This window comes from Heptranchias perlo, chromosome 23 (genome assembly GCF_035084215.1).
Source record: "Heptranchias perlo isolate sHepPer1 chromosome 23, sHepPer1.hap1, whole genome shotgun sequence".
In the NCBI taxonomy this organism is placed as follows: Eukaryota; Metazoa; Chordata; class Chondrichthyes; order Hexanchiformes; family Hexanchidae; genus Heptranchias; species Heptranchias perlo.
Window position 1 is genome coordinate 16,793,475 of NC_090347.1, and position 17,987 is coordinate 16,811,461.

A 17,987-nucleotide genomic window follows, 5' to 3' on the forward strand; every position below is an offset into this window, starting at 1 on the left:
TCATTGGATAATGATCAGGAATAGGAATCCTGCCCAATTTTCCCCTTCCAAGCCCAGTGTCAGGTGTATAACGTCTCCACTGTTGCCTGGTTCAGATTGGCTAATTTAGCACAGACCATGAGTCATGGCTCAGTGTCACATCACAAATTACGTTTAACCATGACAAACATTACATTTTGTATTTTTGTTACATTAATCACATTGTGTAAACAGAATACTTTTAACAGAGAATACAAAATTTATTCCATAATTTAGGAAAATTTAATTCACTTGTGACAGTCACTTGTAATGATCTTCCTTACTTACAAAATAAGTTCTGTATCCCAGTTTACTGAATTCAGTGTATTTCATGTTGAATAACTAACTCAAGTTGTCCCAAACTGTTGATCCCATTTTTAAACCAATAGTGTATTCTCTCTTGAATTGCTGTTCCCATTTCCCAAGTCACCACTAAACTCTTCACACTATGTCACTCCTACTATAGTTGTTGTACTGCCAAAGTTACTACAGGACAGTGAGAGGCAGACTGAGTTCCAGAAACGCTCAGTCCTGCATCCTGGGGATGCTGCTTGCTGCATTTTGTGTTAAAGTCAAAAGCCATGGAATTTTAGATCTATGCCATTGGTTGAAAATGTTCTATTTTTATATTGCTGCAGATCAGAGAAAAACAATTCAAAACTGCAGTATTAGCAGGTGCATATTTCAGCTTTGCTCTTAACTGATGCTGACGCAGCAGTAGTTCATTTTGCTGTACAGGTTGCAAGTGCAATATGACAGTTTGTTATCTCCTTCCTGTCACAGTGGGTCCAAGTATAAAAGTCTGCAAACAGTGCTTAAAAGCAGAGGGAAAAATTCATTTGTGCCTGACTAAAAACAGCTATTTTAGATAAACAGTCTATGTGGACTTTATTTTTCTTAATTGTTGCAGAAAAAACACAAGTTGCTGGCTGTTAAAAAAAAAAAGCATATGGGATCCTGAGCTTTATTAATAGAGGTATAGAGTACAAAATTAAGGAAGTTATGCTAAACCTTTATAAAACACTAGTTAGGCCTCAGCTGGAATATTGTGTTCAATTCTGGGCACCACACTTTAGGAAGAATGCCAAGGCCTTAAGAGAGGGTGCAGAAGAGATTTATTAGAATGGTGCCAGGGATGTGGAACTTCAGTTATGTGGAAAGACTGGAGAAACAAGGGTTGTGCTCCTTAGAACAGAGAAAGTTAGGGGAGATTTAATAGAGGTATTCAAAATCATGAACAGTTTTGACAGAGTAAATAAGGAGAAACTGTTTCCAGTAGTAGAAGGGTCCGTAAGCAGAGGACACAGATTTAAGGTGATCGGCAAAAGAGTGAGAGGCGAAATGAGGAATTTTTTTTTTTTTAACGCAGCCACTTGTAATGATCTGGAATGCACTGCCTGAAAGGGTGGTGGAAGCAGATTCAATAGTAACTTTCAAAAGGAAATTGGATAAATTCTTGAAGGGAAAAATTTACAGGACTATGGGGAAAGAGCAAGAGAATGGAACTAATTGGATAGCTCATTCAAAGAGCCGGCACAGTCACGATGGGCCTAATGGCCTCCTCCTGTGCTGTACCTACTATGAATTCCAGGGCCCCAGCAGAGTAAACTACGTTTTTAATATTTTTTCTATTGTGATCATGTATTTCAGAATACATCCATAATAAACAAGATTGTAGTTTATTGTAGAATACTGTGCTGGGTAATCAATACAACATTGTGCTGTTGCATCAGTATCGGTCACTCGTTTTGCCTAGGTTACCTCTGGGAGGGCTTGATGCTCATGTCTTCGCTTGTGAATACTTAGAGGAAGTAATCAATCATTAACTATCTTATGCTCATTTTTCTATTTCAAGACCATTGCTATCTTTTATGGTTTGTCTATAGCTGCACATTTCGTTGACAGCGGAACAATCCAGTAAAAGTGCTCTGTGACTCACTTTCCAGGATGTTGAGGCTGCAGGAATAGTATAGCTTAATTACTCTAGGGACAAACCTTGGATTCTCGTCATAGCCTGCACCCCCTCCCAATTTTCTTCCCTTTCTTTGCTCTAGAGGGTGCTTGTTCACGTGAGAGTACTGTTCCACAGATGTCAGCAATCCTCCACTGCCTTGGCAAAGGATCCATTCTTTAATGTGTCAGCGACAGTGAAAGTTGGCAGGCTATTCAATCATGGTTGACATCAGAGCAGAGTCTGATCATATCCTCAAGGGGCAATGCAATAATTAAGATGGAAGTTCTAGACAGGCTATAAGGACTTGAAACAAAAATTGCCATGGATAGGTATTTATCCCAGTGTTGAGAGACTAGGGAGATTTAAGCACTAACCATCATTGATGGAGTCACTGGGAAGTGTAGAAGTCAAAGGAAGTCACAATCAAACTATACAGATGTCTGGTCAGACTAGAGTGTCCAGTTCTGGTCACCAAGACATAAGGGAAATATTCACACTGGAGTCAATGCATAAAGCTGCAACGCTGAACCCCAGTGTCAAAGCTCCAAATTATGAGGAAACATAGGAGATTCTTGGGCTTTTCAGCCTTGATAGGGAAAGATCTGAGAGGTGATCATATTGAGGTATACAAGATACTTAATGGTATGAAAAAATTAAATCGGAAAATTACTTTAAATTAAATTGAAAGTAGGGCAAATGGACAGAGATTCAAAACAGTAAAGGGAAATTTAGGACGGATGTTAATCATTCTTTGTAAAGAAGAACTTGCTAATACATGGAATGGCCTCCAGGATAACAGTGGAGGTGAAAACCTTAGAATCATTTAAACAACTGGATGTTGTAATGGGGATCTTGCTGGATGGACCAAATGGCCTTTCTCATCCCCAATTATCTTGTGACTCTTTAGTTAGCAATCCAAGAGAAACTCCTATTGATACCAAAGGAAAAGCTCAATTGGTCTCCTTTCCAACTCAACATGGTTTCCACTGGAAATCATGAGTAGCCAATATATGGATGCCCTTCTCTCCATCCCTGCACATGCAATCATTATAACTGACCTAGATTTATGCTGTGAGATTTATCCACCATCCACCCATACAACAAAATCACGACAGACCAATCAGAAGTTGTAAATTGTTTAATACACGTCAGTAAATTTATACAAAGGCATTAATGGCTGCAAAGACAAACTTTCTGCATTGTATGTACAGAGCAATATACAATTACAGCATAATGGGAAGAGCATCACTATTAGTTACTAAAGCATTAAACCAAAACAAGCAAAGTTACTCTCAGCTTTCCAATCTGAATAATTTACTGCCATTTCTGAACAAAAGAAAATATACAACAAAGTAAAATGATGTTAAAGATTCAGTCCATTTCCCCCAAAATCCTTGAAGATACATCTATAAAACAAACCACAATTTTCCTATACAACGATGCTATATTTTTTAAATGAACAGTTAAAATGATACTTATAGCTAAAGCACTGTTTATCCATGATTGTTGAACTGATCCCTGTGCTGAGAGCAGATTTTCCACAAATTCAATTTTGTTGCTCAAAATATTTTCAATTCAAGTAATGCCACTGAAATTATCAAGGGATAGATAAGAACTTAACTAGGCTAATGGAGCACATTGCACATGTGCTTATAAAAATGTGCACGTTTCTAAAAAATTTAGTAATTTTTAGAAACTAAGCAATATGACCATGTAGGCACACACCAAAATGTACACAAAGCATATTAATTCTTCCAGCAGTACCTTACTGCTAACACGCACCACAACTGAAAGTCGTAAAGGCAACTGAACAACATGGTGTAACCGCTTGATCTTCGACATCATGTATCGTATTTAAACCACCCCAATTCACTCACACCAAATGTTAACTGAATACTGCACTAATGGTGTATCTGAGACACTAATGGGCAACATTATGAAGTACAAGACATTCTAGAAATGATTACAAGGGCTTCCATAACTGGGCAAATGGCCAGACACGGCAGTTCAGAACTGGTTAGAGAGGGCTGTAGGCAAATAACTGTTTTTCTTCTTGAAAGGTAGGTCTAAAACAAGAAGTGTACTTAACTTTCTCTGATTATCTCAATCATTTCTATGTCAATGTAGATATATGAATTTTTTCCAGATATTTTAATAGTAAACATGGCTGCTATCTGTTAAGTATTTAGAATTCAGTCAGTTTTTGGTATTATGAGGGGGCAATACACATTGTTTTAAACTATTGAGTTTGGCCATATACAAGCAATGCACAGTTAAAGGTAAGGAATCTCTCATCAAAAGAATGTTCATTCCCCCCCCCCCCACAAACACACAATCAAGAATTCAGAGATACCAGTTCATCGACTAACAGAAAACCAAAGGACCAAGCAGATGTCTTACTGTAAAACGTTTTTCATAAATGTGGAGTAGTCGTATATATTGAATATTTCCAGGTATCTATGTCATCTCATTTACACACACATTTGATTAAGAATGGAAGCAGCATCCTTTTGGTGTCCTGAATCTGGTGTAGTACCAAATCAGAGACCTAAAGGTCCCAGGTTTCATTCCCATTCTGTGCTGAGGTATCTGATCTTAGCTGGGAGCATCATAATTGGCTGAAGAAAGAAAAAAAACCATCAGCCACTGCATGCGCTACTGAATACTAACCAGTGACTGTTGCTGGAAAGTGCACATCAGGTGATGACAGGAATGGGTTTTAGTTGTGATGCTGTCATGGTTGAGCAGCCTATCCAAATCAACAAATGAAAAGTGGCTATTTAGCAAAGATAACAAGGCTTCCAGCATTCATAAAAATATACCCCAGCAAGTGTCAGTGCCTTGAGAGGAGAGGAGATATAATTGGGGGGAAAATGGAGGCAGAGAGATTAAATGCTAGGTCCTTTAAATATTAAGTTCTTCAGTATTTTTTGCCATTTTCTCAACTAATTTTTTTTAAAATTACTTTTCTCATCAATCTCAGTGCAGGAAAAAAAATGAGGATGCTAATTAAAGGTATGAAAACTTCCCTGATGGTTCAATGGGTAAATGCATGAATGAACTTTACAAATCAATCCTGGAACATCCAGTAACACCCTTAAGCACGTGATCTGGTTTCGTCATGATGCTACCATGGAATAGTCTGAAACACTATTTATGCTCACACATGAAGAATGACCAGTACGGCAGGGTTCAGAGGGCTGTTGGCACCCATGAAATAGTACCTCAGCAAAATTCAGTGCCTTCAGAAGAGAAAAATTGGAAAAACCACAGGAAAAATTTTTTTTCAGATGAACAGAATACCACTCCATGGAATGAAAAATAGAAACAGTCACAAGTTGAGCACTGAATATGCACAAGTTTTAACAGCTGCACAGCTGCAATTTACACATTAACCTGCTCTGAAAAAGTCACATGAAAACATACACTGGCACACTCAGGGGTGCTGCCATCTTGGATATTCCAAATCGATGTCACTGGTAGACTAGAACTGCATTCCACAGAGACATTATAATATATGAACTCATCCAATAACTGGTTCATTTCTTCAAGCTAAACAGGTACTTGCACAATTCAATGTTCTGTTGCACTTCATACACATTTTTGAGAGGAAGGTTTTTGAATCTTTTTTGGGTCAGAGTTTAGTTTGTGGACATGCCTGATCTTTTAATGCACAATAGGATTCAGAATGCAAATTCAAGGACAGAATCATTTTGCATTCATCTGCATTGTGGCTCTTGAAATTAAGCAAATTTTACTCAAGAAAAGTCAGTTTGGTTTGTCCTTGTCGTGGTGCAAGATTTCTAAGATAAATTCTGTATAAAAACCCCACAGCCCAAATTACATGACATTGCTCTTAAGATAGTTCAACCGTTGTGAAAAGTGACCTCAGATTTTACTTATCTGTAGAAATGCTATGATACAGCTCTTTACAAAATAATTGTTTAAAATATAACCATTACAGTAGCCACTAGCTGTCGATTCCATAAACTTAAGTTTTCATTTATCGCACCTATGTTTAGTAACAAAGATGTAAAATGACAGCTTTCATTTCAATTTTAAAAAATTATACAATTCAATGTTTTTTTGTAAGTTAACATAACTGATGGCAGCCAATGCAATATAAACCTAACATGCATGTCTAGAGATGGTATTCTCAACCAATACTGAATATTAAGTCGACTAAATTTATTTCTGTAAGTGCTTTATTACAGACTGGTAGACATCAGTTTGTGTATGAGCAACCACCAAACATACTGAATCGCAAATACAGGTCAATTTGCTACTGCTGGGTTATTAAAATGGTAATGGTACTTTGCAATACTGCAGTTAATATATTCAGACTGTACCATGAAGGATAGAAAAGAATGGACTAACAGTTCAACTTGGAGTAAAGCAAAAAGAATAAGCACTATATTATACAGCAAGAAACTGATCTTGTAAGTTTAACCCAGTCCTGGTAAATAGGATCAATCTACTGAAAATAACTACAATCACAATTAGGTTTTATGTTTAAGATTGTTGCGGGTTTTATATGTTGCAATGTACTGTTTTTTTAATTATGAAATTAATTTGCTAACTCTTCTCTTAACTTCTCAAGTTTACTGGAAAAGTGCATTTCTTTAATCACTGCATGCAAATACAACAGGGACCTATACAAAAAAGCCAAATAATAGACACCGCTCCCAAACAAAATGTATTTTGATTTGTATAAAATGACAATGAATGGGAATGGATACTTAAAGTAGGTAGCCATCTAGTTAAGACCTAGATAAACCTAAAACTGGCAAAATCATGAAATAAACACTGCTCACTTGTTGACTATCAGTACCTGCAGGTAATGTTTAAATACGACTAGTTTTGATTTGAGTGGAAAAATTAATTCAATTATCAAAACAATTGGGCTAGTGTAAGGTGGTACAAGAATTTAGAGACAGCCTCAAGAAGTTGCTTGCATTGCAGAAGCATGAAAATAGAGGTGAATGCATTTATCAATGGGGCTCACAGGATTGTTTTATTATAACCTTTTTTTTAATTAATACACAAATTAAACATCTAGAATACTAAGCACTCCTATTTTCAAACAAATGAAGCAGCTGCTACCCCAGTTTCACCACAATGTGAAACAAAACATCTCTTCTGGAAAGCTAGGATGCAGGACTAAATCAAGTAGTTTCATAAAAGAAAATGGTGGCTTTGCATGAAAAGCAATGGAAGATGAAAATTGGTTTGCAAGTGTTACCTGATCTTAATCCTCAATTTCTGGCAAAACTACTTACAGAATTAACAAATGAACAGTATTTTTGGAAATGATATTCAAAATCCCACCAGAAAGTTAAGTTTCTCCACTTATGCAAGATGTCAGACGTCATTAGTTGAGGCTCTTACATGTTTACAAAGAAAAAATGAAGAGGAAAAGGTTTATACGAGTTTCATTCAATAAACCAAGCAGTTGCCCAACTGGCACCAGTTACTGCTGCCATATTAGCTTCAACAGAACCATTTGCTTGCAATTTTGATCACATTTCAAAAATGATGGGGCACAAAGCTTTTGGCTCTGAAACAGAACAGGCAACCAAATCATTTGTACAGAGCTGGAGGAATCTTTTTGCAGTTTTTACATGACTTTGTGTGACAACTAGCAAGCAGTAGTACAATCTAATGCTCCACCCATGGTATTACAATGGCACTAGGAAGATACCTTTTGGTTTAGTGTACAAATTATTGATTCCACTCAGAAGGAACAGCTTTCGCAAACTTATGACTACAAGTTCACCTTCAAATGTTTTGCATCAGGTAAAGATCAGGAGAAAATTAAAGAAATTTTTTTTTGAGTACCTTACCTTTATTGTCTCTAAAAATTAAGACGATTACACTTGGTTACTGAAAAGAACAAAGCTTTCAATGATCAAATTATTAAAGATGTTTTGTTGCTGCTGGCATTAACTATAGCTAGCACCAACGTGGAAAGTTGTTTTTCTATGACGTTAGCAATCCTGAGTTAGCCAACCTCAGTAGATGGTGCTACACCTGATTGCAGCATCCGCAGGGTAAGAAAAGATAGAGAAACACTATTATAAATACACCAGAGTTGGATCCTGTCCTTTCAGTGTCCACATCTACCTTAGAGCAGAGGTCGAAGTGTACATGGGGCACTGAGATGATGATCAAGCTCAGCTGCAATGACCTCGTGCTGTTTACTGTTTCTTCAGGCTCACATACAAAAAAATGGCCACTTGGATTAAGTATCAGAGGTGTTGTACCCCAGCACAAGCCTTCAAAAGATGAGGGAAAAAGGAATGTGTATTGTCAGGACACGCATAATACTAGTTTCTTCAGAAAGGCTATAGAGAATTCAGTATTGCAGCATTTGTTATCTGTTCAATTTAAGGGTTGCTGTATTTGGTTAATGGCACAAATGACAATTTATGGTGGACTTGAGCATGTGGTTATTTTGTGAAGTCTTAAGATCACAGTCAGATGAGACGATACTGTTTCCAGTCTCCTCCCACGTGTCTGTAGTAAACTACATGGAAAATTAAGGTTCTTGCATTCTTGTCAGCATAAAATTTCTGCATGGTAGGCACAGTATACTTTACAAGATATTGTAAAATGCAGAGTTTGACAATCTTATAAAGACAGTAGTAGTTACTCCAGTCTCAAAAGCCTAGTGCTTCACAGTACATTGTATTAAGTTCTGTAGACTATGCTATAGCAACCTATTTTAAAGTAGGTGGATAAAGCAAAGATTTCCTCCAGGTCCTAGTTCTTGCCAAAATCATTTTCTTCAAAAACTACATTCACAAGATACTGTATGCACAGTCTCTCAGAGCATTCATGAGTATATATTGCTTTTTTATGAACAAAACATTTAATAAAATTCTTTAAATATTGAATTATTTTCTTCAGTATTGATAAAGGCTTGGAAGCAATGGCAGAGTTCAACATACCAATAATAAATTTTGTCCCCAGTTTGTAACAGAAATCTGAATTTCAACAGATTTTTTTTAAGGAAGGGGATTGTGCTTAGGGGCCTCTTTTAGGTTCTGGTGCCCACCAAATGAGCTACAAGCTTTTTCTTTGGTTCTCATCATACAGCTGACAGCCAAAATGGCTCAACTAACTCCAAATTTTAAATTTCCATTTCAACACAGTTTCGGCTAGTCTTAGAAATTACCTGTCAAACTGATACGCTGGAGGCCTATAATCGCTGAACTGACTGCTAACGTTTGACCAAAACACAAAGACAAAACCTGGATGGAACGGACTGCATAGAACTGCAAATGCCACAGTAACATTGAAAAGATACCGTGCATCATGAAGTCTGTAGAGAAACCAACATTAAACACAGCATGTAAGAACATTTAAAAACATTTGCAGATTTATAAAACTATCAAAGAGGTCATTAAGCAACACATTAGTATATAAGTGTGGCAAGCCGGTTATTCAACAAAGACAGATAGTCAAGGAAAGACGTGGCACTGTAGGTACACCAGGGTTAGAATTTACTACTGTCTGACAGCCCCAACATTAATTGAGGTAAACGTTTAAACAAAGGCATTACCACTAAAATAGATGAAAGCAGCACAATCATTTTTTTTAATGTATGCTGCAGTTCAAAAATCCTACCACAGTGGTGCAGTTCAGGTTCTTTATAATCTACAAATAATTACCATTTAAAGGTTTCACATACTAAATTCAATATTAACAACCCTAACTTGTAACAAAAGTATCAAAAAGAGAATGCTTTTGCATTACACATTGTATGTTGCTAGATTTAATAAGGCTTCTGTTAGTAATTACTGACCAAATGAAAAGGGGTTTGCAGATACACTAGTGAATTCTAAACCCTGAATTTAATAGGACGTATTTAAAACCAATTATAAAACTCCAGCTGTTTACAAAGCAAGTATTTTATCCATGATCTGCAAAAAAAAATGCATTTTGGCACGCTGCAGTTTTTAGAAAGTGAAAGCTAAATTTCCATATTTCATCTTTCAAAAAAGGCAATTAGTCATAGATTGCATCACAAATTTAAGAATTATGTCATTACTATTTTAAATAAACAGCCTGTTTAATTTAGGCATAGAGCAATATCAAATATCTCAATACCAAGACAAATTATTCAGCTACAATTTGCATGGGTTCAATTAAAAAAATAGCTCTCATTGCTCAATATTAGTTTAATGATGCTTTTATTGAGGTGTGATTCACAGGCCAAATACACACCTGTTAATAAAAGTTTAGCTGAAGTCAGAAGCTTTCATAAAGTGGCCAATGAAGCCTTATGTCATATTTTAGTAACTTTATGGTAGCACGATATAATAAAACAGAACATTGGTTTACTACTACAGGTTAGGATCAGAGACAGGTAAGGCATGTTGTACCTGCACTATTCAATTAAGAGTTAACTTTTAGGTTAGGCCCCAGACTCCCATGCAATCATGAAGCAATTCTGTGAAATTTGGCATTTATGTACAATTCTGATAAAATACTATGTAAACATTGCAAATTTTATGTAAATACTGTATTAGTTCTGTAAAACTTTCATTGGGGATAAGTTTCACACACTAAATCCAATATTAATAATCCTAACTTGTACAAATTGTGACTGCTTCACATTTCAATGGGTTATATATGTACCACTCAATGACTACTGTACCTATCAGTAGTAAACCAAATAGCAAAATTTTAAACATTTTTTTAAAAGAAGGTTTTGAAAACAATTTGAATGTGACAAAAGCACAATTTTACTCCCAAAAGGAATATTTACGGCCAAGATGTTGCTAACCTGTTTCAGTAATACTCAAATCATTTTTTGGAATAAATAATGACTTTTGCTTTGTACTAGCCCTTTTTGTTGGGGAAGGGGTGGGAAGAGGGGGAGAACAGATATCAACTAGACACAATCTCCACATTGACCACAGCTTTGCATTATCTGGCACTTTTTCACATATCTTCATTTTTGAAGAAACAAGATCGTAAACTCTGTCGAGTTGCCGTAAGTGTACACTTGACTGGAATACCCTCAGTAAAACCCAACTGGGAGCAAAGCAATTGAAAGGCCAAAGTCTAGAAAATAAATTTGGCATTAATCTGGTTGAGCAGTTTACAGCGGCTGCCTCAAATTGCTGAAGGAACTGTAACCTCAATCCCACTCTGGTGTAAACTGCTGTCAGTGCCAGAAATTAAAAGTAACAAAGTAACTGGACGTCACTGGAGCATCAACTGCTTAAGGTTGTCATGGAGGATAGTGTCCTTGACGTCGCGGAAGACCAGACGAATGTTTTCGGTGTTAATGGCGGTGGTGAAGTGATGGTAGAGTGGTTTGTGCTGTTGGTCTCGGCGTTTGTCGCGAAAGCACTGCACGAGGAACTGTTGAACATCCGAGAGCTCATGAGGGTTTCCCTCATATTGAGGAAAGTAGTCTTTGATGCTGACAGTTTTAACCTTCTCCTCCAGCAAGTCCGTCTTATTAAGGAAAAGAATGATGGAGACATTACTAAAGACCCTGTTGTTGACTATCGTCTCGAAGATGTTTAAGGACTCACTCAGGCGATTCGTCTGCCGGTCCTCCATGAGCACCTGGTCAAATTCACTTGATGACACCAGGAAGAGAATGGAAGTCACTCCATCAAAGCACTCAAACCAACGCCTTCGTTCTGACCTTTGCCCACCCACGTCCACCATCTTGAAGGGCACATTTTTTATTTCAAAGTCGTATTCGTGTATTCCCTTAGTGGGTCTTCGTGCTAGTAGAATGTCCTGTTGTGTCGGAAGATAGTCCTAAAGAAGAAAACAGAGTTAATACTGGGTGCAGATGGCACAGTTTTATACAGAATCTAACCAATTACTATACAATTGCATGCAACTACCTCTTGCGTACTTAGACTTAGCATATAAAGAATTGCCATATACAGCTTAGTGATAAATTAGAGTCCATTTTATGTCATGCCATTAGCTCCTATTTAGTGGAAAAGCCATAAATATATCATAAAACAGATTATAATCTTATTTAATCCTTAGAATGCTGGGAGTTTTCAGGCTTAGTGCATAAGTTTCAGCACCTGCACCAGTTATTTTTTACTTGAAGCCCTGACTGTATTTATGTCTTAAATATGGTGAGAAATTAAGTATATAAAGCAGAACTCAAGGTTGCCGTGACAGCAGTTGGCTAAACAAAGCTCATTTCATCAGAACCAAAGGATTTCTCCATTTATTTAAGAATTTTGTCATGACAAGAAAGAAAGTGCTAATAACAACTGTCAGCAGTAAAAAGCAATCATACATATGGATTAATCAGTCTCTTCACCCACCCACAAATAAGCGGCGGCATCTGATTAACCTTCAGGTGTTTTTATACTGATATTTCAGTTTGGATCTTGGGAGATCAGTGATGGTGAGCTGGCTCTCAGCATTTATAAGATTAATCCACCTCCCTTATACCACCTTCATACTCAAATCCTGTTTATTGTGGTCTACAAAGTCTGCCGCTGGAATAGGATTTAGTATAAACACCAAAATAGTGGTATTTATAATCCAATCTAACACACTGCCAATATAGAAGTGTTTTTTAATTGTCTGTCAAGAGACAACCAGGTGCCAGTTAGTGGACAATACCATGTCACAGTTTAACAAATATTAAAATAAAGTTATCAATGGGAAAACTGCTGACGTGTACGTTAAGAGAATGCAACACAGGGTTCTGCTGGCAGATGATGTGACAACTTCTACAACATTGACTGTTCCAGGAACCAAATCTTAATGTCCCCTTCATTTACAATTACCTATACAAATCCATGTTTTACCCTTTACCATCAACAAATAATGATTGTGTGTCACATATACAGCATAACCTTGAATCTGTCAACATAGAAATTGAGCAGCTCCTTCTAATCCACCAAAATGATTTGATTATTGTACAGCACTGAAATCCAGGATAAACAAAGTACGATATGGAAAGTCAGGAATATTAAAAAAGGGAAAAATGAAACTTCTGCCAGGGTGATGATGGTGGTGGGGGGGGGGGGGGGGTGGGGGGCAAGCAAGACACAAACTCCAATAACAAGTTTCTAGGTAAGCAACCCTTTTAAAGTATTAAATAAAAACTGAAACTGCTGGAAACACTCAGCAGGTCAGACAGCATCTGTGGAAAAAGGTAGGGTTAACTTTTCAGGTTGATGACCTTTCATCAGAATCCCACTCCACGATAGCAGGTAGCATGGTTTTCAGAGACTCTCACTTTTTAAAGTATTACTTTGCAAATTTGCTGCCAGGATTAGTGACTAAGGGATTCTGTAATAGATTGAAAAGGAGAGGTGAGACAGCCATAAGAGGAGAAAACTGAGGAAAACTGAGCTTGAATCTTCCTCCTGCCAATTCCTGTAACAGCTACTAGAAAATAACCAGTTGTCCTTGTATATGCTGCCAATAAAAATTTGCGGCTGAAATGCCTAATAGACAAAACAATTGTATGCCAGCATGTTCTGTTGACCTTCAAATTACTACATGCTTTTTTGCCAATTTTCTCTCTGCTCCTAAAGGCATACGATTGCACAGTATTGGAAGTGCTTTGACACTTTGGGCAATGATCATTCATGATGTATGAATTTAACGCACTTCCAGAAAGGTTCAATGGAGAGCAATCAGAAGTAGGAGCCACCTCCAATTTTCTTCTCCCTAACCTGTGGTGCTGAGGCTGATTGTAGCACCCCTACCATCTTGGCTGGGTAAACTAACCCAGCATAAACAAAACTGGTTTTGCCTATGCATTTATATATGCATTTTTTAATTCACTCATGTTGAATGCCAGTGGGTTGAGTGTATTACTCAAGAACAAAACCTCAAATTTGAATCAGTCTATCGGAAATGGATAAAATGAACACAGTGACACTTTTAATAGACTCCTTTGTAGATGGGCAATATGTTCACTGGAAGTGGCCGTCAAATATATAAACTTTAACAGGTTAGAAATGAAGCAGTATTCGTGCCAACGATGCAGAGAGATTTACAGTAGCGACATTTTGTCCTGCTTGACTTTACATCATTACAGCTTCCCAATGCAACTTGGTCCTCCATGTTTAAATGTGTTCCTCTGCAATGGAGCACAAGCTGGTTACTAGACCGGTTGATGATGATGATGATGACGATGGAGACGAAGTCCACATGTTGGCAGCATTTAGAGCGTATGAGATGTAATGTCTGTTTTAACAATGCATTTAACATTAGCACAACAGTCAGTTATATGTAGGAAAAAACCTGCCCAAGGGTTCTGACAAAACCATATTTGAGCCAGCGCCAAGAAGCGTGCAAGAACATATGAATTAAGAGCAGGAGGAGGCCATTCAGCCCCTCGAGCCTGCTCTGCCATTTGATAAGATCATGGCTGATCAGATTGCAACCTCAACTCTACTTTCCCATCTACCTACTATAACCTTTGACTCCCTTGTTAATCAGGAATCTATCTAGCTCAGCCTTAAAAATATTAAATGACCCTGCCTCCACCACTCTCTGGGGAGGGGAGTTCCACAGACTCTCGACCATCAGAGAAAAAAATTCTCCTCATCTGCATCTTAAATGGGAGACCCCTTATTTTTAAACTATGGCCCCTAGCTCTAGTCTCTCCCACAAGAGGAAACATCCTCTCAGCATCTATCCCTTCAAGTCCCCTTAGGATCTTATGTTTCAATAAGATCACCTCTCATTCTTCTAAACTCCAATGCATACAGGCCCAACTTGTCCTACCTTTCCTCATTAGATAACCTCATCCCAGGAATCAGTCGAGTGAACCTTCTCTGAACTGCCTCCAAAGCAATTATGTCCTTTCTTAAATAAGGAAACCAAAACTGCAAACACTATTCTAGATGTGGTCTCATCAATGCCCTGCACAACTGTAGCAAAACATCTCTACTTTTATATTCCATTCCCCTTGCAATAAATGACAACATTCCATTTGCCTTCCTAATCACTTGCTGTACCTGCATACTAACTTTTTGTGATTCATGTACTAGGATACCCTCTGTACCTCGGGGTTCTGCAATCTCTCTCCATTTAAATATACTGCTTTCCTATTCCTCCTGCCAAAGCGGACAAGTTCATATTTTCCCACATCATACTCCATCTGCCAAATTTTTGCCCACTTATTTAACCTATCTATATCCCTTTGCAGACTCTATGTCCTCTTCACAACTTACTTTCCTACCTACCTTTGTATCATCAGCAAATTCAGCAACCATACATTCGGTCCCTTCATCCAAGTCATTGATATAGATTGTAAATAGCTGAGGCCCAAACACTGATCCCTGTGGCACTCCACTTGTTACATCTTGCCAATCTGAAAATGACCCATTTATGCCTACTCTCTGTTTCCTGTTAGCTAACCAATACTTTATCCTTGCTAATGTGTTGCCCCCTACATCATGAGCTCTTATTTTGTGCAGTAGCCTTTGATGTGGCACCTTGTCAAAAGCCTTCTGGAAATCCAAGTACCACCACATCCACAGGATCTCCTTTATCCACATTGCTTGTTACTTCCTCAAAGAACTCTAACAAATTAGTCAAACATAGGGTAGCCGAGGTTCACTTGTCCTCTCTGCAGAAGAGTGTCTGGTCTTTGCCCAATACATCACTGAGCACAGCTTAGGTCAGGATCTCAACAAGTGGGACTACAACCCCAACCCATAACTGACCACCTGAGCAATACTTTCCTGCTCCAGTACCATAGTGCCACCTGCCCATATCAATTAACAGCCTATGCCGAGTAACAGGCAGCCAGCCACCAGTTTTTGTTCTCACCTGTGTCACAGTTGCTATACACCATAAACAAATGTGTTTAACTATATTTAGGCACACACCCTAGCATCCATTTTAAAAATGTAATCTATTCCAAAATAAAAATCTGATAGAGCAAACATTTTGCATACGACTATCAATGAGCTTGCAGAACACAATGATCTATTAATTACATCAACACTGCCATGTTGATTTTGATGTCTGACTACAGTCAAATAATCATTTTGACAATGCAATCAGATCAAAACTAGGTCATCCCAATTATTCTGTTAAATTGATGTTATACTATAACGTGTCGCCGTGGCTAGCACTCGCGCCTCTGAGTCAGAAGATTGTGGGTTCAAGTCCCACTCCAGAGACTTGAGCACAAAATCTAGGCTGACACTCCCAGTGCCAGGGCCAAGGAGTGCTGCACCGACTGAGGTGGCGTCTTTCAGATGAGACATTAAAAGATCCCGTGGCAATATTTCGAAGAATAGCATTGCTGTTTGTGGGACCTTGCAGTGCGCAAATTGGCTGCCACGTTTCCTACATTACAACAATGACTACACTTCAAAAAGTACTTCATTTACTTTAAAGCACTTTGGGATATCCTGAGGTCATGAAAGGCACTATATAAATGCAAGTTTTTCTTTTTTTTTAAAAAAGTACTAAAGTTCACAAATCACTCCAAAAATACAAAAAATAGCTGCTGTACAAACTTTAAACACATAGAATCTATTGGTCTTGTAAGCGTGGCAAATTCAGACTGTCAAAGAAAATGGATATTGGCCCAAAGTATAGAAGCTTTCTCAAATTTTTGAAGAAATAAGCATTTTTAGCTTTGTAAAGAATATGCTGTTATTCAAAACTATAACATATCTTTGCATCAGTGAAGGGCTCAATTATTTGTTTAAGCTTTTGTTTGAGGCAAATGCAGGACAAACATTACTATGAACATGAATCTCGTTCACATGCAAATATATGCAGTACTTTTAACAAGGGGTTTATTGACAGCAGCTTACTGCCGCATAGAGTACGGGCAGTGCCAACATACATTTTTAACTAACCTGACTCAGTACACGATGAAACATTTATTTTGAGGCAGAAAATTCCCCTTTCATAAACCCAATACGTTTTATATCTAATAAGAGCACACAATTATAGCAGAAGTACTTGAGCCAGTTTCTTCATCTCAATGGAACCAAGAATCATTGGCATAAACTCTCACCATACAAAAGTTGTAGATCTGAGTATCAGGAACTCACCCCAATTTACATTGTGAAATCATTTCCACTGGAAGTGATTACACAATTGATGCAGCTGCGTATGTTCTGTATTTCCTAGTTTATATTAGAGGGTGGATCTAGAGACCAGAATTAATATCAAAATATACAAATCATGTGCAGAATTTGAGCATACTCATTTTACTCAAGTCATGAATGTGACTTGAAGTCAACTATTTGTGCACAAACTAGCACTTGCTGTTGCTGATAAAGTGAAGTCACAAACTTGCCCTGATAGTCGAAGACTTTCACTGATGTTGAGCGAAATCTGTACAGCCAATGCGAAAAATCACATTGCTGAGCTTTATATGCAACAAGAGAAAAAAGCAACCCTGACAGCAACCACATATACATTTTATAAGCTTTTGAATTGAGATTCTACACAGAGAACGTGACGAAGAAAACAGATTGTCAATTGCAAGCACTTTTCTAATCAAGTATAACACAGCTACATGCTACAATGACACTGATCAATTTTTCTAAAAAGGAGGTACACTATGGGCAAAGACTATATGAAAAACAGTAATATTCGATTAAAAGTAAAATTACATTTCTGCCAACTGTTTGCCTAAGAGCCCTGAGAACAATGATCGTTACTTGTGTGGCTGCCAAATTCACTCAGTGTACAGCTTAGAATGAATAAAAGTAGCTTTACAAAGTTTACATCTTGACTGTTACATTACACAGCTGATTCAATACCTTAGATTTCCTCTCGATGGTTTAGCTTGTATAGGCAACACCATATCACACAAACCAAAAGATCTGATTCCTGGTCTGTACTGAATTAACTAGGGTGGCAACAGTACAATTGGCTTCAGTGCCCAGCACTGGAGAAGGGAAAGGAAAAGATAAAAGTAAGCCAGGGCTCTAGTTTCTGATTGTGATTCAACCTGGAACTGCACCTATGAACAATGGGTGAATCCCATTTCTGATTATTGTCCAGTGACTCTATAGGCAGA

At 37.7% G+C, this 17,987-nt stretch overlaps 1 protein-coding gene across 3 annotated transcripts in view; it reads right to left on the bottom strand.

The window, feature by feature from the left end:
- Positions 1-3,096: 3,096 nt before the first annotated feature.
- The window catches only part of gna13a (guanine nucleotide binding protein (G protein), alpha 13a), a 62,872-nt gene continuing 47,981 nt past the window's right edge, over positions 3,097-17,987 (bottom strand). For 2 of the 3 annotated variants that reach the window (XM_068004099.1, XM_068004097.1), the window contains one exon: positions 3,097-11,758. In XM_068004099.1, coding sequence (XP_067860200.1) covers positions 11,186-11,758 — 573 coding nt within the window. In that variant the 3' untranslated portion in view covers positions 3,097-11,185. The remainder of the gene's footprint in view (positions 11,759-17,987) is intronic. The other variant, XR_010966967.1, reaches the window with a different exon arrangement.